This window comes from Microtus pennsylvanicus, chromosome 6 (assembly GCF_037038515.1).
Source record: "Microtus pennsylvanicus isolate mMicPen1 chromosome 6, mMicPen1.hap1, whole genome shotgun sequence".
NCBI lineage: Eukaryota > Metazoa > Chordata > Mammalia > Rodentia > Cricetidae > Microtus > Microtus pennsylvanicus.
This window is the reverse complement of record NC_134584.1, coordinates 109567801-109594149: the sequence shown is the minus strand read 5'-3', so window position 1 is coordinate 109594149 and position 26349 is coordinate 109567801. Positions and strand designations below refer to the sequence as shown.

The 26349-nt window shown below is 38.5% G+C and overlaps 1 protein-coding gene across 3 annotated transcripts in view; it reads left to right on the top strand.

Moving 5' to 3' along the window:
• The window catches only part of Ap1g1 (adaptor related protein complex 1 subunit gamma 1), an 82678-nt gene that overhangs the window by 14070 nt on the left and 42259 nt on the right, over nt 1–26349 (top strand). For 2 of the 3 annotated variants that reach the window (XM_075977355.1, XM_075977354.1), the window contains exon 2: nt 14447–14650. In XM_075977355.1, the coding sequence (XP_075833470.1) occupies nt 14450–14650 (201 nt within the window). In that variant the 5' untranslated portion in view covers nt 14447–14449. Of the gene's footprint in view, nt 1–493; nt 607–14446; nt 14651–26349 lie in introns of those variants that run through there. The other variant, XM_075977356.1, reaches the window with a different exon arrangement.

The window sequence follows — 26349 nt, the reverse complement described above, 5'->3', positions numbered from 1 at the left end:
TGCTGAGATTAATGGTGTGCACCACAACTGCCCAGCTGAGATTTATTTTATGTGTATGGGTGTTTTGCCTGCATGTGTATCTGTACTGCATGCATGCAGAAGAGGACTTTAGATCTCTTGGATCTGGGGTTACCAGTTGTAAGCTGCTATATGGGGGCTGGGAATTGAGTTTGGGTCCTCTGGAAGAACATTTCGTACTGTTAACCATTGAGCCATCTCTCCAGCCTCCCCTCCTGCCTCCCCCCTCCCCATTTTGGTAATTTTAATTACTCTTTGAACATTTAAAATAACCTTATATAGTTTAATCTCTAAAGCCCAATTTTACTTAGCTATTTGAACAGAACATTTTCTAAATGGCTGGGTATGGTTTTGTGTATGTGTAATCCTAGCACATGGGTAGGAGGAATTTTAGTTCTAGGCTAATCTGGGTTGCAGAATGAGACTCTGTTTCACGAAAAAAAAAATTTTTCTTTTCCTAAAATGAATCTTTCAGGTTGAGGATGTAGTGCTTGCCTAGTATTCAGGGGACCCTAAATGTGATTTTCCAACACTGTACAAACCTGATGACGTTGGACACAGGAGAATCAGGAGTTCAGCAAATTGAAGGTAGGCTTAGGACCTTAGAAAGTCATCTTATGCTTTTTGTTAGCATATTAACTAGATAACCTCAACTCTGTCTCCCTCTCCCTCTTTCTTCTACCCCCTCTCTTCCTCCCCACTCCTGGTATGTGTGTGTCTGTGTGTGATATTCTGGTGTGTAGGCTTATCTTATTGTTCTCCTTACTCCTTTGGGGCAAGGTCTCTTCCTGAACCTGGAGCTCAGTCACTGTCTTTCTGTTTAGGCCGTTGGCCAACAAACCCCAGATTTTTCTTACTCTTTGCTGTCTCTACCCTTCACAATCCCCAGTGCTGGGGTTACAGTCATGAGTGCCATCTGGAGCTTTTGGGTGTTGAGATCTGAATTCTGGTCCTCAAGCTTGCAAGTGCTCTTCCTGGTGCCCTAGTTAGGGTTTCTATCACTGTGACAAAGCACCATGACCAAAAAGCAAGTTGGGAAGGAAAGGGTTTATTTGGCTAACACTTCCATATTGCTGTTTATCCTCAAAGGAAGTCAGGACAGGAACCCCCACACAGGGCAGGAACCTGGAGGCAGGAGCTGATGCAGAGACCATGGAGAGGTGCTGTTTACCAGTTTGCTTACCCTGGCTTGCTCAGCCTGCTTTCTTATAGAAACCAGATCAGCCCAGGGATGGAAACACCATAATGGGCTGGGCCCTCCCCCATCATCAGTAAAAGAAAATGCCCTACAGCTGGATTTCATGGAGGTATTTTCTCATTTGAGGTTTCTTCCTTTCATTTTATTTTGTGTTTCAAGTTGATATAAGACTAGCCTGCACACCTGGTAAGCCCTCTAGCACCTTTTGTTCTTTTGGTATTTTTGATTGAACCCAGGGTCTTGTGTATACTAGGCAAACGCTGTGTATCATCAAGCTTACAACCTTTGTGGTCTTTTATACTTTGTAAAATAAAGGCTAGCCTTCTGTGGTCTTTTAGTACTCTGTAAAATAAAGCTTGGTGTGGTAGTACATACCCATAATTCCAGTGTGTGTGTGTCTGTGTCTGGAGGGGAGGAGGCAGGAGGATCAGGAGTTAAAAGTCAGCAACTATATAGCCCTTTGGAGTCAGCCATGGCCACATGAAATCTTGCCTTAAAAAAACTAAAGTAACAACAACAACAACAACAACAACAACAACAACAACAACAAACTACTCAACAATATAACCAGATAGTTTATATTTTCCAGATAATGTAGTCACAGTACTTATTACATGGATTAGATGTATTTGAATTTAGATTTTTTTTATTTCAGGACCGGAGGTTAATCCCAATCCCAGGGCCTTTCTCATGTCATGCAAGCACTGTATCAACAGAACTTTCTCTCCCACCCCCTGAGTTTAGTTTTAAGTATGAAATATTTCAGACAGAAAACATGATGAGCAATAATACATATTTGTTTTGTTTTGTTTTAGTTTTTCAAGACTACAGGGTTTTTCTGTGTAACAGCTATGGCAGTCCTGGAACTCACTCTGTAGACCAGACTGGCCTCGGACTCACAGATACTCCTGCCTGTGCCTTCTGAGTGCTGGGTTTAAAGGCATGTGTCACCATTGCTCAGCATAATAATAAACATTAACTTACCCATTATGTAAGAGAGAAAATGTTAGTAAAGACACTGTATCTCATTCTGTCCCTGCTTTTACTCCTTTCCCTCATAGATGGACCATGTGTTTAATTGATCTTTATCTTTTCCATGAACTTTTGCACTGTCCTATCTTTAAAGAAAATGATTTAAAAAAACAAAAACCCAAAAAAAAAAAAGTAGTGATTTCCTAACATAGCCCAGGATGGCTTTAAACTCTGTTGGTCCTTTGGTTCCAGATTCCTGAGTACTAGGATTACAGTTGAGGGGCATCATTGAGAGCTAGAATATTTTTTGTTTTGTTGTGTTTTTTTGATTTTTTGAGACAGGGTTTCTTTGTGGCTTTGGTGTCTTGGAACTTGTTCTGTAGACCAGACTGGCCTCGAACTTTAAGAGATCTGCTTCCCTCTGCCTCCAGAGTGCTGGGATTAAAGGTATGCGCCACCACCACCCAACTAGAATATATTCTTTAATGTGTTTTTTTATATATGTTATATTGAATTCTTGCAATAACCCTTTGAGATAGGCACTTTCTCCACATTTTGCAGATAAGGAAACTGAAGATGTCAGAGTTTAAGTAATTTATTCAAGGTCACACAGTTATTAAGTGGTGGAGCTAGGAATCAACCCAGGTAATCGACCCCAAGCTTATCATTTATAGCTCTTAGTTTATAGTTCCTTGTTTGAAATTAAAGTTAGCAACAAAAGAACAAAGAACACTGAAAATAAGCAGGTTTTTATGATTCTTTCAGTGTTAAAAATATCTGACCCAAGTAGGCATGAATTTATTTGTTGGTTGCTATTTCTTTCTTTTGGTATAACCGACTGACTTTTTTTTTTTTTTTTTTTTTTTTGCTGCAAAAATAATGTTAGCAATTAAGGTGCTGTGCCAGATAGACACAGTGGGTAATCAGCATGCGTGGTCTGTATCCTTCATTATCTCTACAAAATTGGAAAAACTCTGAGTTCTGTAAAAACCATTTCATTAAAGAAAAAGAGGCCCAAATATACTAAATTATTTTGGCCATGACAAAATTTACTTATTCATATATAAAATTTTTCTTCTTTTTGCCATTGATTAGTTTGTTTCTTTTTATTATATGGCTGAACTTAAATTCTGTTATCCTCACTAGACTTTTAAGTTCTTTCAGAGTCTGATAGCCAGTGCTGGCCTCAATCCCCAGTCTTCTGTCCTCCACCTCCTAAATGCTGGGATTATAGTTATCTAGTTCTCCTTTGAGTTCTTAAGAATAAATGTATTGGCCATTCTGGGCCCAAGTACTTATTAGAATATCTGCCATAAAAAAGAGTGAGTGATTGGAACTTTTTTGGTATAAGTTGTTTTCATAATACTTCATCATAAGATGGGGAGCTCATTGATCGAACAAGGAGAAAAAAATGTTATGAAACTGATTTTGGATTCCATGTTTTTATTACACACCCATCCCCCACTACTTTGAACTGGATCTGTTTTTTGGTTTTGTGTGGTTTTTTTTTTTTTTTTTTTTTTTTTTGAGGCAAGATTTCTCTCTGTAACAGCCCTGGCTGCCCTGAAACTCATGCTGTAGACTAGGCTGGCCTAAACCATAGAGATCCATCTGCCTCTGCCTCCTGAACACTGGGATTAAAGGTGTGCACCACCATCAAATACTCAAACACATTTTTAGAGACTATTCTGTGTCCTTATTTTTAAGTTGGTGGGGCAGAGGCTTAGTCACGTCATTAGGCTTGGCTGACAATGCTAATTGATGATTAAGGGTTCTGTTTTATTATTTTGGCTGTAGAGTTTCTTCACATCTGTTCTCTAATAGAAAAGCATATTCCGTTACGGGGTCCGTGTCTGAGGAGTACACATTTAAAGGTTTGACATGTTATAGCTCCTGCATCTGAGGGATATGTTATGATACTTAGAGTATGCTTTTAAGGGCTTGAGAACTTTATCTTTCCCATTTCTACTTGTCATTCAGAAATCTCTTTCAAAATCCAAGGCTCATTTATGCAAGAAGACTAGGAAAGTCAGGTGAAGAAGTTGGCTGAATAGCTCCATTTCTGGTCCTTAGTAGTTGTCCTTCTTTGTAATTTATTTTATTTTAGTTGCTGTTACTTGTAGTGTTTTATTGCCATAGAGTGCTTCACTCTTTAGCGCTTTGGCCAAATAAAGGCACATTCCTTATTGTTTTCCTTTGTAGTATTAGACTTGGCTAGAATTTTCAGAACAGGCTTATGTAAATAGTTAAAGAGAAATACTGTTTGTTTGCTCTCTCGCACATATTTAAAGCATTATATTCCCTTTCAATTTTATTTTACCTGTTTGGAGGTTTAAAGGGGGTTTAACTTAATAGGCAACCTTTTTTTTTTTATTTGAATGTTCAGAGGATACTGTTTTTCAATCAACCACTCAGAAACTTCTTTCTAGACAACTTGACACTGCAGGTTCAGATAAGTAGAGACTTTTCTAGTCTACATCTCTGATAGACCCAGTCTGATGGCAAAGAAAATGCTTGCTTTTAAGTGAGACCACGTCGGCATCATCTTTTATCTAAGAGCTTAGTGAATTTGATTAATTACTTAAAAATTCTAGATTTATTTAATTTTATATGTATGAGTGTTTTGCTTGCATGTATGTATGTTGTATGTATGTGTACCATGTATTTGGCTGGTGCCTACGGATGCCAGAAGAGGGCATCAGATCCCCCAGAACTGGAGTTGCAGACAATTGCATGCTGCTACCTGGATGCTGGGACTCAAACTTGGGTCCTCTGCAAGAGTAACATGTGTTCTTACTCATTGTGCCATCTCTTTCCAGCTCCCTTATTATTTTTGATGGAGGCCTCATTATATTGTAGAGAATAGTGATCCTTCCGTTTGAGCCAACCTAGTTGCTCAGAGTATAGGTGGACACTCCCATGCTTGATCTTACATTTTTTTATTTGTTATTTATTTTTATTGACTGTTTTTTTTTTAAAGACAGTATTGCTATGTAACCTAGGCTGCCTTTAAATTCACCATCTTCTGCTTTATTTAGCCTTTCTAATGCTAGGATTACAGGTGTATACTGTTTTGTTTCTCTTTCTTTTGATTTAATTGATTTCTATTCTTTTATTTGTTTTTAAATTATGGTGTGTGTGTGTGTGTTTGCATGCACATCATTGAATGTATGCATGTTGGAACAAGAGTTTATTCTTTCCTCCATGTGGATCCCAGGGATCAACTCAGGCCTGCCAACAAGCTGAGCCATCACTGTAGGCTGAGTTTTTTGTTGGGACCTCGATTAGCTCTTTTCTGCCAGCCACTTTCATATATCCACTCGGAGACTTATTATTGATTATTAATTATAAATGCTCAGGCTTATTACTAACTAGCTCTTACAACTTAAATTTTATATTAAAATAATATTAAAACTCTGCCACATGGGGTTATCTGATTTTGCATCTCTTGTTTTCTCTCTGGCTGGCAACTCCTCTGACTGCCCTTCTTCCCAGCATTCTCTCTGCCCCCACAATCCTGCCTAGCTATTTTCATTCATTCATTCATTCATTCATTCATTATTTATTTATTTATTTATTTTTTTTTTGGTTTTTGAGACAGGGTTTCTCTGTGGCTTTGGAGCCTGTCCTGGAACTAGCTCTGTAGACCAGGCTGGTCTCGAACTCACAGAGATCCGCCTGCCTCTGCCTCCTGAGTGCTGGGATTAAAGGCGTGCACCATCATTGCCCGGCCCCTAGCATTTTATTAACAATGAGAGCAACACATTTTCGCAGTGTGCAGAGGGATTATTCCACAGCACATAACCTTACTGGTTTTGTTTGTTTGTTTCTTTATTTTTTTAAAGAACTACGGAAAAGATCCCTGAAACATCTTTTGGTTTATCTCACCTCTTTTCTTAGGAATTTAGAGTAGAAGTTTAGATTAATTTGAGACTCATTTTTTTCTTATGTAAGCAGTTAGTACTGTAGATTTCCCTCTATCACAGTGGTTCTCAACCTTCTAATTCTGCGACCCTTTAATCCAGTTCCTCATATTGTGATGACCACCAATAGCAAGATTATTTTCATTTCTACTTTATAACTGTAATTTTGCTACTGTTATGAATCTTAATGTAAATATCTGTGTTTTCCGATGTTTTCTTCGGTGATTCCTGTGAAAGAGTTGTTCGACTCCCCAAATGGGTCTCAGCCCACAGGTTGAGAGCTGCTGCTTTAAGCACTGCTTCAGTTTGTATGTTAACGTTTGTTTAATTCTGTATGGGATAACTCTTGGTGGCTTTTTTTTTTTTGAGACAGGGTTTTTCTGTGTAAATTGTTTAGGTGTATTTTAACTATTTTAACATTAAGAGTTGTGCTTCTTCTGTCTTTCTTTCTCCACTGGAGGAGAGAGAGGAGGGAAGAGAATGACTTACTTACTGTCTTGGCATCATGACCATTAGTCAGGGAAAAAATTCATTGCTCTCCCCCAGTTTTCATGTGCCTGCCTGCCTCTGGCTGCTGTGCTTGTGCCATAACCACCATTACTGCAGTACTGTGTAGGAGTGAGGGTGGAGGAAGGAGAAGGGAATAAAGCTGAAAGCCCAGAGGTAATTTCCCCTTTGGTTTTGGTCCTCCTTTTCATGGAGTTCCTCAACTCTCCAGTAAGCACTTCTGGTTTGTTGCTGTCAATCCAGACTGGACAGTGCTGGAGGGAAAGTGAAAACCTGTCTACCAAGTTCATTGGAACTTGAAATCATGCGTCTTCAGTCTGCTCACTGTCACTGCATATGAAAGTCCTCAGGACACTGTAATGCTTTTTGTTTAGTATTTATAAATGTGTTTAGAATGTGCGTTCTCAAACTTCCTAATACTGTGACCCTTTAATACAGTTCCTCATGTTGTGGGGAATCCCAACTATAAAATTATTTTGTTGCTACTACATAACTGTAATATTGCTACTTTTATGAATCTTTTCTGATATGTAGGATATCTAGTATGTGACCACCATGAAAGGGTCATTTGATGACCCCCAAAGGAGTTGTGACCCACAGGTTGGGAACTGGTGGTTTAGTGGGACAGAAAGGCATGTGCTTATTCATCTTCCCTGGATCCAGAATGTGTTTAGTTTTGATTTTAGAATGTGTTTTTCAAATTTTGACCAATTTGTATGTGTGTGTGGGGGGGGCAAGGTGCTAGTTGAGCTCAGTCTATTCTCTTTGTATCATATGGGTTCCAGGGATTGAATTCAAGTTACCAGGTGTGGGGGCAAGTACTTTTACCTGATGAAGCATTCCACTGGCCTTGTGCCCAATTTTTTGCCATCTGAGTTAATTTTTGTTTTCAGTCTGTGCCTGTTAAGATATTATGATATATAAAGATATCAATTAATGTAGTGAGTTGTAACAGCTTAGGGAAAAAATGCTTTTTTTTGTAAGCTGTAGACTGCCTAGTATTGGGCAGATTGCAGAATCGCAGAGTGAGTCAAACAGGTAACTAATTCCGTGTTCTTGTTCATGGTGTGTATAGATGCCAGGACCATAAATTTGCTCCGTAAAAGCCTATTGGCATTTAAATTTATATTTTGCTCTGGCTTCTTCTAGTTCTCTGTCTAGGTCTTGTAGTGCTGGTAACTCTTCCTACTGCTCTCAGAGTTTTCTTTCCTTGCACCAGCCAAGGACTTTTATTTGCAGTCTCCTCGATGGGGTGAGCCCATTGGAGGGGTACACGACTGCTGTCTGAGACCCACCCTGGGAAGAGGCCAGATTCAGTCATCACTTCAGTTCTCTAAAGGGCAAGTAGGGTTTCCTCTTCGGAAGGGCCAATGATGGTAACAAGACTTGGAAACTCCTCTTAAGTCCTGCCTGGATGCTGTCTGTGAGGGTAAGGATTCACACTTCAGCCCAGATATTAATTCCTTTTGGTGAAAAGCTTTGAAATCAGATCCCTAGATTTTCATGGTAGAAATGAGTTATAGCCCCTAATTTTAGCCCATCTCCTAATCGTTTTTAGGGTTACGTCTTCAGAGGAGGGAATGTTACAGTAAAGAATAGACTCTACCGCTGGGTGAAGACATGCCCCTCTACAGTTAACCCAGCTGGGCAGGTCAGTCACCTGGTTTAAGCTCTGCTTAAGAAGTAGGAGAAATAAGTATCCTCACAAAGAGACAAAATACTTTTCCTCCAGAATTCCTGCCCTCTGCAACCACACCAGAGCCACCATAAGGTTCTGTTGGATTTGCCCCCTTTTCTTTTGGATCTTAGCCTGAACCTAAGTGTGCTTCTCGGTTATTTAGGCTATTTATTCTTTCTCTAATGCTCCTGTCCTTATTATGTGACTGCCTCTCTGCCATGTGGGTGATCTCCATGTTGGTCTAACTCAAACAGCATAATTTTATCACTCCCTCCTTCTCTCCTTCCTTTTGTCCCTCCCTCCCTTTCTTCCCTCTTTACTCCCCCTTCATTTCCCCTCTAGGCTGCAGTCTTATAGCTTGCCCTCTTTGGGGGTGTTTCTTTCAAACTATAATAATAAATTCTCTTGGAGCTTAAAAAAAATCTCGCTGGTGGCACGGACTTTATTTCTGTGATTTTGTGACTGATTGCTTAGGCTTTGTTCCAGATAACCTGTTTTTCTGTTACGTAGTTTAAATTCTTAATTTTTTTTTTTGCCCTTTGAGTTAGATTAAGTAGATGTTCTGGGACTAGATTTTTTTTTTTGCCCTTTGAGTTAGATTAAGTAGATGTTCTGGGACTAGATTTAAGCTTTTTCTAACAGTCTTGTGTTTGCTTTGTAGAATCATTAGGGTATTTTTAGAGAAACATTGTTTTCTAGAGCTTTCCAGCTACTTTTGGTGGTGCTGGAGTGAACCAGGGCATTATGCTTGCTAGGCAAGCTCTCTACCACTCAGCTGTACTCCTGTTCTTTCCAGTAACATTTGTTCTTGACTTTAAGACTATCTAGCCTTGAACCCATAAAGATCCTCCTACTTTAGCCTCTTAAGTGCTGGGATTGCAGGCTGAGCCACCATGATTTGCCAGATAACATTTCTCTGTGAAGGAGTTAAGTAAAGTCTACTTTTGAAAGTAGATTGGGCATTGGGCAGTTACCACTCTTAATCACTAGTAGCTGGGTTCTTTTGATGCTTTTTAGGTACATTCTCCTGTTATATATTACATATGCAGCATACTTGTTTGCTTACCAATGTTTTATCCTAAAGTCTGTGGCATTTATAGTTTATAATTAAAGAAGAAATGGCTCTTTAAGTAGATCCTTAAACTGCTCTTTAGTAGATTCTTAAATATTGAACATCTTATCAATAAGACATTTGCATGTTTAAATGCCTTGTTTAATTGAAATTTCACAATTTCTTTCCTTTTCTTCCCCTTTTCCCTTGTCCTCCCCTACTTTGTTTCCTCTTTCCCCCCACTTTCTTCCCTTCCTGTTTTTCTTCCAACCTTCCTTCTGTTCTTCTTTCCTTAATAGGGTCTCAGGTGTCCTAGGCTGGCTTTGAACTTCTGACTTTTCCGGAGTGCTTAGATTATAGGTGTGCAATACCATATATGATTTATGCAGTGCTGGGAATTGAGTCCAGGCCTTTCTGTGTGCCAGGCAAACACTCTTACCAACTCCATGATATCTTTACCTGGAAGCTTTGTGATTTCCCAAAAGGTTTTGATTATGAAAATGTCATGTACACAAAACCAGACACTGAACATTAATGTATTCAGTAATGATCACATTTTTCCCATCTTCTTAATTTTTTCACCGTTTTTTTTTTGTTGTTTGTTTGGTTCATTTTTGTTGTTGTTTCTTTTTTCTGGAGTACTTTAAAATAAATCCTAGTAGTTGTATCATTTCATATTAAGGGTAATGTTCATTTTGAAGTATAAAGAGAACTGAAATACTGGAGATCTAAGACTGGTTCAGGTCTTACATCTGTCACCTGTTACCTTTGTGATCTTAAGCAAATTGCAGTTTTTAAAAGTAAGTTTCTTCATAGGCAAAATAGGGACTATGATTTCTACCTTAACTACAAAGTGGTCTAAGGAGGGCTAGGGATGTAGTTCACTTAGTAAAAGGCTTGCCTAGTGTACACAGACCTGGACTTTTCTTCCCAGCACAATATAAACTAGGCATAGTGGCACATAACTTTAATGCTAGCACAGAAACAGGAGTATCAGAGGTTTAGCAGCATTTTCAGGCCAACCTGAATGATACAAAATTCTGTTTCAGTATTAAAGAACACAGGACAAATCAGCTAATGAATATAAAAATATTTTGTAAATTTCAAATGATAGACCCTTGACTATTTCTTATAAAATGTAACAATAATACACAGGCAGTGTGGGGGTCTCAGGGACCACCAGGGCCAGCAGAGTGTTGATCTGCATGAGACAAGAATGAAATCTGATTCAGCACTACTTAGTGACTGGTGTGGATTCAACTTTTAGAGTCTGACACCAGGCAGCTTTTTAGGTATATATAAGCACTGCACTATTTTGAAGAAAGTTTCTGATGATAATTCACTCATTTTGCATGTACAACAAAGCTTAAGGCATGATTACATTGAAACTCTTTTCAAAGTACATATGACCTTTTCCGTAAAGATGGGCTATGTTGACTGAGAAACAGTGCTTAAGATAAGGGTCTAGGGAGAATAACTGAGATAAATGAAGAGTCTGGGGGACCCAGGTGTGGCCTGGCCCTACAGATGCGCAGAGGTCACCAGGCTATTAACCACATCCATTACCAACCTGGGCAGAAAACCATTACACATCTCTTCCTTTGAAGAGACAATCCTGTGTGTTTAACATTCCTAGTTCCCCTAGTGCTTGTCTGTGAGCACAGGAACCTCTAGCTATATGTAGTTCGAGTCACACAAGTTCCAGAGGGCCAATGTGACCTCTAAGAGGATATTAACACCTATATAGCTTTCCTCCCAAATTTCCAGTGCTTTGGTCCCAACTCGAAGATTAACACTATAGGAAATTGATGAGTGAATTATCCACCTGGTGTGTTGGTTAGAACAACACTTGAAATCATTGATTTAAGAATTCAGCAGTTAGTAATAGTGTACTGAAGAAGACTGATATCTTCATTTAAAGATTACAATATCTTCCTTTAAATACCCCCCCCCCCCCGGTTCTGCTATGTAGCTGCTGACTACCTGGAGCTCACTTATATACACGGGGCTGGCTTTGAACTCACAGAGCTTCTCTGCCTCTGGAGGCATGAGCACTATGCCCAATCCTAATTTTGTAATTTTTTACTATTTTAACATTATTGAGGTACAGTATATACAAACACACAAAGTAAAATGTACTTTTTAAAATGTGTTGTCCACAGCTTGTGAATGCATGTCACCCCAGATTTCTTGCACCTAGTCAGTCTCCGTCTCTACCCTCAAGACAACCATTTCTTCCTCTTTCATTACTTTTGATTAGTTCTATTTTTCCAGTAGAGCCCTGTGAATGAGGTGAGAGTATATACTCGTACTTACTTTGCTCGACAAAATGTTTTTTAAAAATGGTTTATTGGTTCTGTTTTAGTTTAAGAAATTTTATGTTATGTATAACATTATGCACTTGTCTTTAGACATTTGGGCTATTTTTAGCCTTTTGAAATTACAAATGAAGTGTTTATGAACATTTGTGTGCAAGTCTTAGTGAGAATTTAGATTTTTCATTTCTTGTGGGTAAGTACTTGTCTTGGATAATGTTGAATAGATTTTTTTATTTCTTCCTTTCCAACAGACTCATTGTGTAACCAGTGATAATCTTGAACTGCTGATTTTGCCTCTACTTCCCAAATGCTGAAATTTCACAACTGAGACATTGTCTCAAGCTAGATGGATTTTCTTAATGATTATGTGCCAGATATAGTTAGCTTTATATAAAACTATCAGATTGTTTTCCAGAATAGTTGGACCACTTTTATTCCTGTGAGCAGTTATTCTGAACTTTAATCTTTAGTGTTTGATACTCATAGCCTTTAGTTTTAGCCATTCTATTGTTTGTAGTTTCTTGTTATGTTTTTTCTCTCTCATCCCTACTCCGGTTTCCTCTGCCTCCTCTCTTCCCAGTCCTGTCCCCTCCCCTCCCAATCCACTTCTCCATTTCCCTTCAGAAAACGGCAGGCCTCCCAGGGATATCAACCAAACATGGCATATCAATTGCAATGGCACCTCCCCTTGTATTAAAGCTGGATGAAGCTACCCAGTGAGGGGGGGAAAGGGTCCCAAAAGCAGGCAAAAGAGTCTGAGAGAGCCCCTGCTCCCACTGTTAGGGGGTCCCACAAGGAGATGAAGCCAGCCAACCATAATGTATATATGGAGGGCTTAGGTCAGACCCATACAGGCTCCCTGACTGTTGGTTCAGTCTCTGTGGGCCCTTAAGGGCCCAGGTTAATTAATTCTGCCTTACTGTGATTTAAACAGCATTTTCTAGTTAAGTGTCGTTCATATGCTCGTGGCTATTTATTTTATTTTATTTTGCAACAGAGTCTTATGTAGCTCAGACTAACCTTGAACTTGTTATGTAGCTGATGATAATCTTGAATTTCTGCTCCTGCTTTTACTTCCCAAGTGCTGGGATTATAGGTATGTAGCACTATGCCTCCATGCTGCTAGGGCTTTGTGCTTTCTAGGCAAGTACTCTTTGTCAGCTGAGCTAGATCGTTAGCCTCTGTGTCTCTCTAGAGAAGTGTCCTCACGAATCTTTTACCCATTTAAAAATAAGCTTGCCTTATTATTGAATTATAAAATTTATATATTCTGAATAGACATCATTTATCAGAAATGCATTGTCCCTCTACTCTCATGACTTACCCTAATTTTGTTACATTTTTATTTGTGTGTGTGCATTTAGGCTTATACGGTGGTGATTGAGTGGAAATCAGAGAATAACTTGTAGGAGTTGGTTGACTTTCTACTTGTGGACCTGGGGATTGCCCTAAATTGTCAGGCTTGGAGGCAGGCACCTTTACCTACTGAGCTATCTCATTGACCCAGGGTGAATTTTTTTCTCCCCAAGTAGAAATCCACATGTATTGGTACTTTTTGCTAAAGACTAGGTTTGCAACTTCATTGAACTAGTTGAGCATTCCTGAACTTAACATTGTGTTCTGTCATTCTCCAACTCTCTCCTTAAATTCAGTTCTGCACGATCTTGTTTGTTTTAACTTTGTAATAATCTTTAAAATTAAATAGTACAAAATTTTCAACTTTATTATTTTATTTTCCCTTAAGCTTGTTTTGGCTGTTATACTTGTTTTTTTGAACTCTGACACTAAATTGGTTTACCTTCAGAGCTTGGCTTATTTTTGTCTTTATCTCACTTTTATAAAAATTAAAAAAAATGTCTTTGGAACCATGTTTTATTTAGCCAAGCTGACCTCAAACTGATACCTCTAAATTTCTGATCTTTTGCGTCTGCCTCTTGATGTATTGGATTAGAAACTCCCCCCCCCCCCAACCTCCTTCCCCACCGGATGTTATTGGTGCTGGGGTTTAAATTCAGGGCTCCATGAATGACAGGCAAGTACTCTACCAGCTGAGCTGCCTCTGTTCCTTTATCTCAACTACACTAAAAGTGTATTTTCAAAATAACCCAGTGCACTAAAATGCTGTTTGTTGGACAGATGATTGCTTTTTAATCTGACATTTGGTTCTTTCTAATTTCTCATACTTTGCTGAGTTGAGCTGTGACTCTGGTTATGTTCATTTGATATTTTATTGAGTTGTGTTGAATTTAAGAGCAGTTGAACAGAAAACTTCTGTCTTATTTTCAAAGTCAGTCATAGGCTTTTTCAAATTACCTTAATGATTAAGTAAAAATTTGTGCTAGTATTTCAGTTTTCTTGTGAGATGTATAGGTACAGTATCTTCCCTTCCTTTTTGAAACATTGGATCTTGCTTTTGTATCTCAGGCCAGCTTGGAACTATGTACCCTAGGCTGGCCTTGAACTCATGGAAATTTTCCTACCTCTGCCTCTCTAATGCTAAGATTACAGGGATGAGCCATCATACCTGGCAAACATTTATGTTTCTGTGTTTTATTTTGTTTTGTTAGCTCTTTATAGTCTTTCTAGAAATAATAATAATTACTAAGTTGTGCAATTTGCATATAGTATCTTTGAAGCTTATTAGCAAACTTTTTTTTATCTAAGCTGGATTTAGCAAGTCTTGTTCTTAAAAGCAAGTCAGTATTTTATATGGGAAGTTGTATGAATGGTTTTAGAAGTAAAACATATGAACATTTCCATTTTATGTTTTTCCATATCCAGAGGATGCCAGCCCCCATCAGATTGCGGGAGCTGATCCGGACCATCCGGACAGCCCGGACCCAAGCTGAGGAACGAGAAATGATCCAGAAAGAATGTGCTGCAATCCGGTCATCATTTAGAGAAGAAGACAATACATACCGGTGTCGGAATGTGGCAAAATTACTGTATATGCACATGCTGGGCTACCCTGCTCACTTTGGACAGGTAGGCTGAGGGGAGACCACATCTAGCAAGGCCACTTACTATTTGAATGACAACGAGTTAGGGAATCAAACCTTTCCTGACAGGGAGATGCCTATAATTGCAGTCTGAGCAGGTGGCACCAAGGATAGGATGGAGAGAGCAGTTGTGTACCTGGAAAGGCATGCTATTCCCTCATTTGTCCTTCTCACTGTAATTCTTATGTGGTCAGAGACTTTTTTTTTAAATGGTGGCTCCAGCTTAAATATTTACTGGATTAACTAGAGGGCTAATTGTTCTGGCAGAGGACCTGGGCTATAATAAATATTTAATTAGTGTTTGCTGAATGTTTCCTTAGTTAACTTTCCTTGTGCATGATGTATGGGAAAATGTCATGACAGATGCTTTTAAGTTAAAGATATTAAGTGGATGTCAGATACTTGAATTTTGTTTTGTCCTGATTTCCTCAGGCCTTAGTTGCTGCCACTTTTGTGCAACTCATTCTGCCTGCTGATTCTCTTCCTGACACAAATGTATGTTCTTTGCTTTCTCCAGTCTGCATTGAGGATGATAGTTTCAGTTACATGTGTTTTTTTCTTTTGATGCTTAGACTTGATAGGTGGCTTAGGCTTTAGCCACAGAAGATGTATGAGTTTTTTTTTAAATTTCTTAACTTTTTTTTTTCAGTCTTAAATTCTATTTTACATAAGAATCAGTGCTACCCAGTCTTTTAAAGGAATGGACTCCAAAATTGAAAGACTGGTGCAACACTAGGGAAGAAAAGTATTCGCATAACCTTTCTCAGATAGCATGATACATCTGTCATGTCTGGAGGACAGTAGTCAGCCTATCTCTTTAGCTCAGTGGTCATGTCTGGAGGACAGTAGTCAGCCTATCTCTTTAGCTCAGTGGCTTGAGTGGAAGGAAACCTCTTGCCAACTTAGAACAAAGTACTCAGATTGGGTTTTATCAGTTCGTGTTCTGCTTACGTTGGGGGCTGTAAGGGTCAGCGGCTTTAGAAATACGCGATTGGGCACGGGAGAACATTAGTTGTTTTGAGAAAAACTGAGGTATTACCGTAAGAAGAAAGGAGACTGGTTTAGAAGAAAGGGAGCAGCAAAAATAGTGGCTGTCTCCTGTGGTTGTATTCATTCGTTATTTGAATTCCATAGGAGTAGTTATAAATAGCATTATTTTTCACATCTGTTGTTAACAGTTTTCTTAAAAAAATATAACCAGTGCCTCCTTTGATATAGATTTTATATTTTATTCTTACAGAATTAATGGAGTCAGAGCCTAAAGATGCTAATATTTCAAGGTATAGGCTACATTAAATTTGATTCAAATGATTACTGTATACTGCATGGCATGATAGAAAACATGGATGTCCATATAGTCTTGGTTGATTTTCATTTGAAGCATTAGGTCAGATTTATAGAAGTCTGATATTATAAATTGAGATTAAAAAAGCAAAGGATAAGACTCAGAATCCCTCTATTTGGAGATGTCCACTGTTAACATCTTGTGAATAGCACATTTATATATCCTCAAGAGAGTTCTAAGGGGGGAAGCTTTTGAATTTAAAATCATAGTAGATTTAAGGTGTTGGAGATTTTATTTTGAAAAAGATACTTGTGTATGTACATGTATACACATACACACAAAGTTAAAGTTCATTTCTATAACATGATTAATTAGTGGTGGAATTCTTGCCTAGTGTATGTAAAGTCCTACAATTGATCCATAGTACCATATTAGAAGTAATTAGTTTCACGGAATTGGTGACTTTGACTTTCGGGGGATATTTTGGAACTTAATTATTTGATAAAACACTGAATTTTTAGTTGAAAAGTATGTATATGCAAGAAAGCGATAGTAAAATTTTGGTTAAAAAATAAAGATCTTTCTGTTTGGGGCTAAGAATTATAATTTTAAGTCCATTACTCTGTTTCTTTTACTTACCTTTCCTTATTCATGTCTTTAATTTCCTTTATATTATGCCCATAAGAGGTTCATATCTTGATTCTCTCACTTTCTTGTTTGAGTAGCAGCCATTCTTGTTGAATTGTGTATAACAGCTGCCCTGTGATTGCATTTTATTTGTCAGATGGGCTATTTATTATTTTAGTCAGGAGCTGTATGGTGGTCATAGAGCTCTTGAAATATAGTTCGTTTAACTAAGGTGACTATTAAAAGGAAAATAAAATTTTCTTGAGTATTGATTCAGTTATTGGACAACTTTTAAATGTGTTTTAAGCAACTTGAATACGTGAATCTATCAATTGTATATTTTATGAAATTGAAAACAGTTAAAGCATTTCGTCTGAAAATGTATACAAATTGAAATGTGCTGTAAGTGTAAAGTACATACTGTATTTAGAAGCTTCATACATAGAAGTGTAAAATATTTAATACTTTCTATGATGATATGTTGAAATGATACTTTAGATAAATTGGTTAAATAAAATATATTATTAAAACTAATTTCACTTGTTTCTTTTTAATTTTTAATGCAGTGTCTAGCATGATGCTGTCAATAGAAACAAAATGTGAAGAGCCAGACATGGTGGTGCATGCCTATAATCCCAGCACTTGGGAGGCCAAGGCAGGAGGATTGCTGCACTTTCAAGGCTAGCTTGGGCTATATAGCAAATTTTAGGCAAGCCTGGCCTACATACTAAAACCATGTCTCAAAAATGCCAAGAAGAAAAATTTAATGAGACACATAAAAAATGTAAAGTTTTTAGTAGCCACTTTAATAAAAATCTCATTTAAGTTTTACAGTAAAACCTTGAGATAGGTAAATTGTCTTGAAGATGAATTCTTGTCCTATAGAGAGGGAGCCAGAAAAAAAAATTAAATTCAGAGTTTTAAGTGACTTGTTTAAATTCATTCAGCTAGTAAATACTAGACTATACTTCAATCTTTGTAACACAAAACCCCATTCAGTTTTTGGGTTTAGTTAAATTCTATAAATAGTTATTTCCATTAAGTTTGTTTATTTTTATTCCTGCCAAACCACAATGTGACTAAGAGAGTAAAAGCTTCTAGCATCGATTTAAAAGACTAAAACAATAGTTCAAAGTTAGAGTTAGGAGGAGTGACTCAAAACAGGCCAGAGTAGCTGTTGTTGAGTCAGCCAAAGCAGGAGAGGGGTTTAGTTCCATGGGCCAGTGCCAGAGTCCAGGAACAAGCCTGCAGGGGCCAGGCTGCCCAGGGTGAATTCCACCTTTCCTATTTTCCTGAGTGATTTGGAACAAGATCTTTGACTTCTCTCCCTTTTCTTCACTCTCTTCCTCTCTTCCTCTTTATCCTGTTTTGTCTCCTTCATCTTTTTTCCTTTTAAGATCTTTGACTTTTGTGTGTCAGTGTCCTCATCTGTAAAATGGAGACAATCCTAACCCCTTATTATGCTATTATGAAGAGTAAGTTAATAAATGTTAGACATTTATGTTTTGTACATAAAATGTTACCTATTTTATCATTTCCTGGAGGAGAGCAAACAGCTTTTGGAAATAATGTAGTCTACGAGATTGTCTTCCATAGGTCTTTTATCATCAGGGTTCCTGTCAGTAACAGTACCCCTTAATGTTTTATACCAGAAATAATAAAACATTTCCATAGGTGCATAATCTTTCACTTGTGTGGTTTAGACACAATCTTATTTTATATTTGTGTGTGTGTGTGTGTGTGTGTGTGTGTGTGTGTGTGTGTGTACATACCCCACAGTGCACATGTGACAGTAAGACAACAACTTGCAGGGATTGCCTCTCTCCCTCCTCCACGTGGATTCAGGAATAGAACTCAGGTCTGTAGAGCTGGTGACAATGCCATCTTGCTGACCACAAGTTGAGTATCTAAAGTGTATTTTAGAAGTAGAAAATTTGTTCCAGGACCAAATTTTTCTACAGTTCTGATTTGGAAAATTGTTTTGAATTTGCTGCAAATATATAAAAATGAAGGAATTTGACATAGAAATGTGGTCTTCTACTATAGCTTAGAAAAATCAGAAGCTTTGATGCATGTTGCCAGGTGGTAGTCAGAGGGCTGGGCATTGTTCTCTGTGTCTCCCTAGATTCAGCCTACCTGCTTTGTCTGGTTTCCTGTGTGTGAGTCATCCCTCTGTCAGTGTAGCATCACTGTCCACTCCTTCATAAACACAGACATTTATCTGCCGGTTCTCTAAAGCTTCTATTCTAAACAAACATCATCCTTAAAGATTTATGTGACTATCTGTGCATACGTGTGCATGTACATGGTTTGTTCTTTAATTTTTTAACAGTTGTCACAAGGAATTTTTTTTAAACAACTCAGTTTTTATTTGAGATTTGCTTATTTTTGGTATATGTGAATGAATATCTTAGCTGCCTGTATGTCTATGTACCATGTGCATGCAGTGTCTGACGAAACCAGAAGAGGGTGTCGGATACTTTAGAACTTGAGTCAGAGCCGGTTGTTAGCTGCTTTTTTGGTCCCAGGTCCTCTGAAAGAGCATTCAGTGCTTTTAATTGTTGAATTTCTCCACCGCCCCTCAAGAAATATAGTTTTATATATGTTTTTTGCCTAGCAACATTATTGAACTTAGAGTTGCTCTCTGTGTCATTACTACTATTGTTTGAGAACAAAGGCAATTCTTTTTCCTTTATCATTCTCAACACTTTTTTATCTACTTACTCTATTGTATGGGTACTACATATTAAAAAGAGACAGCACTTGGGAGGCAGAGGCAGGAGGATCTCTGTGAGTTGGTGGCCAGTGAGCTCCATACTAGCCAGGACAACATAGAGAGACACTGTTTTACACAAAGTCGGGGGTGGGGGGCAGTGCTATCAGGCATCCTTATTAAAAATCTTAAACCACATATTATGACTAAATATGGTGACTGTCATTGACTTTAGGTAGTTATCCTTTATCATGTGAAAACCTTTAATATTTAATCTTATAAAATGCCCTTTCACTGTGTGCTGAAATAATCATGGTTTTCTCTTTTAATTAGTTAGTGATTTTTATTAATAGCTACTCTGTATTTTCCTTTGTAGTTTTTTCATTTGCATTGCAGATTGACCTTACCAGTATTTGAACACATATATTAGCTTATTTTGTTTTGTCCCTTAACATGTCCTAATAAAGAGGAACTGGGCAAGTAGCTCAGGTAGGAGGGTATTTACCTAGATAAATGAAGTCTTGGGTGATGATGCATACCTGTAATTCCAACACTCTGGATCAGAACTTAAAAAGTCATGCTAGGCTATATAGAGTTTGAGGCCAGCCTGGGATATTTGGGACTTGTCTGAAGAAAAAGGAAAAGAAGAAAAAGAAAAAGCTCTAAAAACAATGATTAGACCATTAACAGACCCAGATTGTGATCTCCAAATGCTATTTCATTTTTAAAGAGCCTGAGCCTATTAGAATGATGACAGGTCCTAAATGGATGTTAAGGAATGTATAAAGCAAGTTAGAACCGTTATTAGTCTGTGTCAGGGACCAGAAAGACAAGCTACAGAGGTTGTTAATAGAGATTTCAGTAGTCATTGGAAGAGGCTGTCACACTCCCAACTCCGATAACTGAGTGCTGAGGTTAATAGTATAATTGATTAAAAAAGATAAGCCCTTCTCCAGTCCAGCATGTGGGTGTTGAATCCAGGCTCTAGAGCTTGCTAATGTGTGACCAACCATACAAGTTCATCTTCAGCATCAAGCAAGTTAGCACCCATGAAAGCAAGCTAACATTTAAATGAAGTTGGTCATACTTAAAAGAGACTACAGAATTAACTCATTTTGAAACTGATCAATAGAAGGAAAGAAACATTTATTTTTGTCTTTTGTTTCAATGTTTCTTCTGAAAGAATTGTTGGTAATCTGATGATCCATATAGAGAAGTTGCTTCTTAGAATTTTTGGTTAGCTGATAAGAGGGGAATGTAAGGGAATTAGACTATTACATCTTGCCGCACCTGGTGATCTGAATTACTGCTGATGTCTGAGGAAGGAAAATGATAGAGTGCCCCCTGATGAAAGTGAATGTTGCTACCTTAGGGCGGTACATTTTTGCAAGATCAAATCAAAACAAATCTTTCTGAAAAGCCAGCATCTGATCAAGCTGTTTAATTGTATATAGTGGAAAACAGTTCTTGTCCATTATGCAGAGACAGCATAACTGTTTTCATTGCAGCATTGTTTTTCCTAGTAAAACGTTAGTTTTAAAAAACAGCAGGTAAGTTTATATCCACAAGTAGGCGGCACAGATAGGAGTGTACGATACTGTAAGTGTGAATTAGAGTTTGTATTGATGGGGAGTGAGAAGATCAGGTATATGGTGTATTTTTGTAATGTTTGAAGAACCCTTTAAGCAGCTTTTCTACATGTATAGTAGGGACACCAGTTCTGGATGGTTGGTTACTTCTGAAATGGAGAGGAAGCAAAAGGCTCTGAGGCTTAACAAGCAGAGGCTTCAGCTGAAATTATGATATTTAAGAAAGAAAAAAAATAAGCCAGGTCTGGTGGTGCAGACCTGTGATCTAGCTACTTAAGCAAGATTGCAAGTGCAAAGCCAGCCTGGGCATCTGGTCTTAAAAATGGCTGAGGCCATAGCTCAGTGGGCACTTGCCATTTGCCTTGAGTTCAGTTCAAATGGCACAAGTTCATAGTTCCAGCATCTGGAAGGTGGAGGCAGGATCAAAAAGTTCAGAGTCATTTCTTAGTTACGTTGTGATTTTGAGGCCAGCCTAGAATACATGAGATACTCTCCTGAAAGCAACAAAACAAAAAGATCTGAGGTTTATTAACAGAGTAATAAAGTGTTAGCCTAGCATGCACAGGGTTCTAAATTGTCAGGTTATCACCCAGCCCCCACATTAAGTAGTGCAAAATGTTGACTGATAAAGGTAGTTGGTGTATCAGCTAGTGTTAGAGTTTTTATGTATTTTCTAATAAAATACTTTATAGGTATTTTTCTTAAGAGAAGTGATTCTTAATATGAATGTCAGGTTTTAGAGATTTTTTTTCTCTGACAAAGAAAAAAGGTTTCTTTTCTGTAAAGATGTTGCTAGGCTACATAGTGGTAATTGTAACAAGCTTGTTTTTTGAAAGTGTGTGTTAACTAGAGTGTAATTTTTTTTAAATGGTAAAGTAAAACAAATAGGCATAAAGCTCCATTGTTAAATTTTCAAGCAAATGCACGTGTGCTCCTGACTTCCTGTAAGTTTCTTCTAAAAGCTAAAAGATTGGAGCACCTTTTTTCCCTGGACAGCCATCTTAAACACTGATAAAATGGGACATTGGTATTTGCTTCAGAAAAGTGTGACAAGACCAGAAACCTGTTGGGTGCTTCTTTCTTTTTGGTATGTATGTGCTGGTGCACGTGGCCATGTGGGCTCATGTGGAGGCTAGAGGTTGATGTAGGTTATCTCCTCAGTTGCTTTTTCAGTTCACTTTTTGAGAACAGATCTCTTTCATAAACCCGGAGCTCACAGTTTCAGCCAGAGTGACTGAGTAGTAGTACATGCTTGGGATCATCCTCTTGTGCCCTTTTCTACCATGAGTCCCAGGAATTGCACTCAGCTTGTCAGGCTTGGTGGTAAGCTCATAAAAACTATTTTTTACTTTATGTGTATCAGTGTTTTACCCAGATGCTTATTTCTTTTTATGTTTATACTTGCTGGATAGCCTGGAACTGGAATTACTGATGGTTGTGAGCCACCATGTGAGTGCTGGGAATTGAACCCAGGTCATCTGCAAGAGCAGCAAGTGATCTTAACTACAAGCCATCTCTCCAGCTCCCAAACCTAATTTTTTACATAAAGGTTGGGGATCCTTATACTTACACAGCGAACACTTTACCCACTGAGCCTTCTCCTCAGACCTAAAGTTCTTATAAAAATTTATAGCCGAGCGGTAGTTGCACACACCTTTAATCCCAGCACTCAGGAGGCAGAGACAGGTGGGTCTCTGTGAATTTGAGGCCAACCTGGTCTACAGAGCTAGTTACATGGAGAAACCCTGTCTCCAAAATAGTAATAATAATAATTCTGTTTTGGTTTGAAGTTTTCTTTTAAAAAGGAATATTAAACGTCATCTAGAACAAACAGTCTCAACTTAAAGTCTACTCTTTCACAATTTTCCTTGAAGTAGCTAGCCATGCTGGTACATAGCTATAGTTATAGCATTTGGAAGATGGAGGCAGGAGGGTCGAAGAGTTTAGGGTCATCCTTGAGGTACACAGGAAGCTGTAGTTGAAGGTCAGCCTGGGATACAAGAATTCCTGTCCCAAAAAGCCATAAAACCAAAAATAAAGAATTTCCTAAAACTGTCCTATACTTTGAAAACTGCCTGCCAATTCTCACCAGTCCATCTTAAGAATCATTCCTAAGCCTCTGTGCTTGTTCTGGAGAGGACTGATAGCTTCAAGTCTCTTAGACTTGCTGCTAATGGCTTGAATGCATCTGCTGAGGACGATTCTGAGTCTGTTTCAAAGATCAGCTACAGAGAATTAATGATTCCCTGGAAGACAGTGATGGGAAACCCATGCCTGCCTCTAAGTGGAATTAGGGTAAAAGTGGTCCAGCTCCTAATTTGGACTGATTTCTTTCTAATCCAGTATGTGTTTTGTAAGGAAACTGGAGCCTCTCTCTGATCGTTTTCCCCACCAGAATTGGGTACTCTTGTTTTCATAGTATCCTTTGTGTAACGACTGTGTGTATATGTGTGTGTGTGTGTGTGTGTGTGTGTGTGTGTGTGTGTGTGTGTGTGTGAGTGAGAGAGAGAGAGAGAGAGAGAGAGAGAGAGAATTTATTATATATTTCCTTTGAGTATCAATATCTGGCACATTGGTTGCTACATTGCAGGAGTTTACTAATTTAGAGCAGGATGTGTTTAGGGATTAAGCTGGTGGTAATCATACCATCTCAAAACAGTGTCTCCCAATTAGAAGCAAATGTTAAAAAGAAAATCAGGGAACAGGAAAGAGATCATTATCAGGCTTTGAAATTAGACGTAGGAGAGAGGCGGAGATTCCTATGGAAAGGCAAGTATACCACAGTGCAAGTTAAATAGTGATGTTGGCAAAGGGGAATTTGATAGGAGGTATAAAGTAATTGCTAGCAGAAAAAAAGCAAAGCTTTTGTGGGGATTAGGGATTAGGAACAAACACACAGAAGCTCTTACAAACACCTGCAGCAATTATACAGGTCTCATAATAATCAGTCTTCATGAATTTCTCTTAAAAGACTGATTCACCCCCCTCTTAACTAAGCATTACATCTTCCTAAGATTCTAGTGTCTTACTTTGTAAAGTGTTCTCATATTCAAATGAGCTCTTGTTATATTACCATTCAGTTATATAGAAGTAATTTCCCCCTCAATTCTGTTAGCTTTTCTAACCACCAGCCACTTCATTTCTGCGCGCTCTCTCTCTCTTCCTTCCTCCCCTCCCTCCCTCCCTCCCTCCCTCCCTCCCTCCCTCCCTCCCTCCCTCTCTCTCCTTTTTTTCTCTATCCATCTGTCCGTCCGTCCGTCCGCTCCTCCCTCCCTCCATCTTTCAAGACAGGGTTTCTCTGTAGCTTTGGAGCCTGTACTGGAACTTGCTCTGTAGACCAGGCTGGCCTCGAACTCATAGAAATTCGCCTGCCTCTGCCTCCCGAGTGCATGAGTAAAGGCATGCGCCACCACCGCCCAGCCCATTTCTGTTTTCATTAATGAATTATTCTCTTCTAGTCTATTTTTATTATTTTTCCTTGGAATAGGTAATGACAGTGTAACTGATTCTAAATTTGAAAGGTGCAGAAGGATTAGGATAAAACTCTTTTTCTATTCTTATCTTGTTCAGTAGGCCACTAGTGGCTCAACTTCTTAATAAACATTCTTCCAGATACATAATGTACATTGTCCATCTGCAGGTGATTGTAGCACATTGTTTGCATTGGGCACTCATCTGTCCTGAATAGTAATCCATATCAGCATATCAGCATCCTTACTCAGGGACTGAAGAGATGACTCAGTGGCTAAAAACTGTTTTTGCAGAAGACCCAGGTTCAATTCCCAGGACCCATATGGTGGTTCACAACTGCCCATAACTTCAGTTCTAGAGAATCTGATGCCATCTTTTGACCTCTGTAGATCCCAGGCAGAGATATGGTACAGAGATAGACACTCAGGCAGAATACTCATACAAATTAAAAAAGAATTTCTTGTTGGGTGGTGGTGGTGGTGCACATCTTTAATCCCATCACTTGGGAGGCATAGTCATGTGGATCTCTGAGTTTGAGGCCTATCTGGTCTACAGTGAGTTCCAGGACAGCCAAAACTTTACAGAGAAATGCTGTCTTGCAAATCAGCAACAACAAACAAACAAACATTAAACTTCTTTGGGCTAGGGCATGTAGCTGCATGATAGAGTACTTGCCTACCTAGTTCTCAGAAGACCCTGAGATCAGTTCCCAGCACAGAAAAAAATCTATGTTTTTGTTTTCCCTCCAACTTCTTTGATGTGTTCATAGTAGTATATTTTGCCCTATAGGCTTGCTGACAGCCTGATATTATGGAGATATTTTCTCAATTGAGGTTCCTTCCCCTCTGATGATTCTAACTTGTGTCAAAGTGACATAAAACTAGTCAGTATACCCTCTTCTACCCTCTGAGGGCAACCCACATGCATGTATACATACATACGTTTGCATTCAGACACATGCGTAAATAAACAAATTTTTTTAAAGATATTTATTTATTTATTATGTATACAATATTCTGTCTGTGTATATGCCTGCAGGCCAGAAGAGGGCACCAGACCCCTTTACAGATGGTTGTGAGCCACCATGTGGTTGCTGGGAATTGAACTCAGGACCTTTGGAAGAGCAGGCAATACTCTTACCCTCTGAGCTATCTCTTCAGCCCCAACATAATATTTTTTTAAAGTCACTTTCTGAGACAGGGTCTCTCTATGTAACCCTGGTTATCTTGGAACTCACTTTGTAGACCAGGCTGGCCTGGAACTCAGAGATCTGCTCACTTCTGCTTCCCGAGTGCTAGGATTAAAGGCATGTACCACCAATCTCTGTATGAAAATAAATCTTAAAAGTAACATCTCCTCTATGCCAGGCTCTTCACATCCAAAGATGGCTTTGCTTTCAACCATGAAATTGGATGTGAATAAAAATAATCCTTGTCCTTAAAAAAAAAGTATTAAAAAAGTATCTCTGCATGGTGGGGATTTATACGTCTCTTTAACCACCTTTATTGAAGCTTCTTTTATAAACCATATAGCTCATGCTTTTTAGTATACAGTTCAATATCTTATAACTTAATTTGTGTTTGTTTTATGAGGTTAACTGTATTTATTTGAACTGTTTTTTGTTTTCTTTGAATTGTCTGGCCTAATCTTTTTTTCATTTTAATATTGGATTTTGGTCTTTTTCCACAATCAGTTCGTAGGAGGCCTTATGAATGTGAAATGAATTGCAAATATGTTTTCCAAGGGGCATTTGTCTTTTGAATTCGGCCATATAGTTTGGTATAAAAGTCAGTTTCCTTTTAAGATTGTCTGGGATATGAATATAGTGAGACTAGGGTTGGGGAGCTAGCTTAGTCAGTACAGTGCTTGTGCAGCCATCATAGAGAACCCGAGCTTGGTCTGTAGAACCAAGTAGAAAAAGCTGGGTGTCGTAGTGTGCCCTTGCCGCCTCAGGGCTGGGATGCAAGACAGGAGACTCCTTGGGACTCACTGGCCAGTTA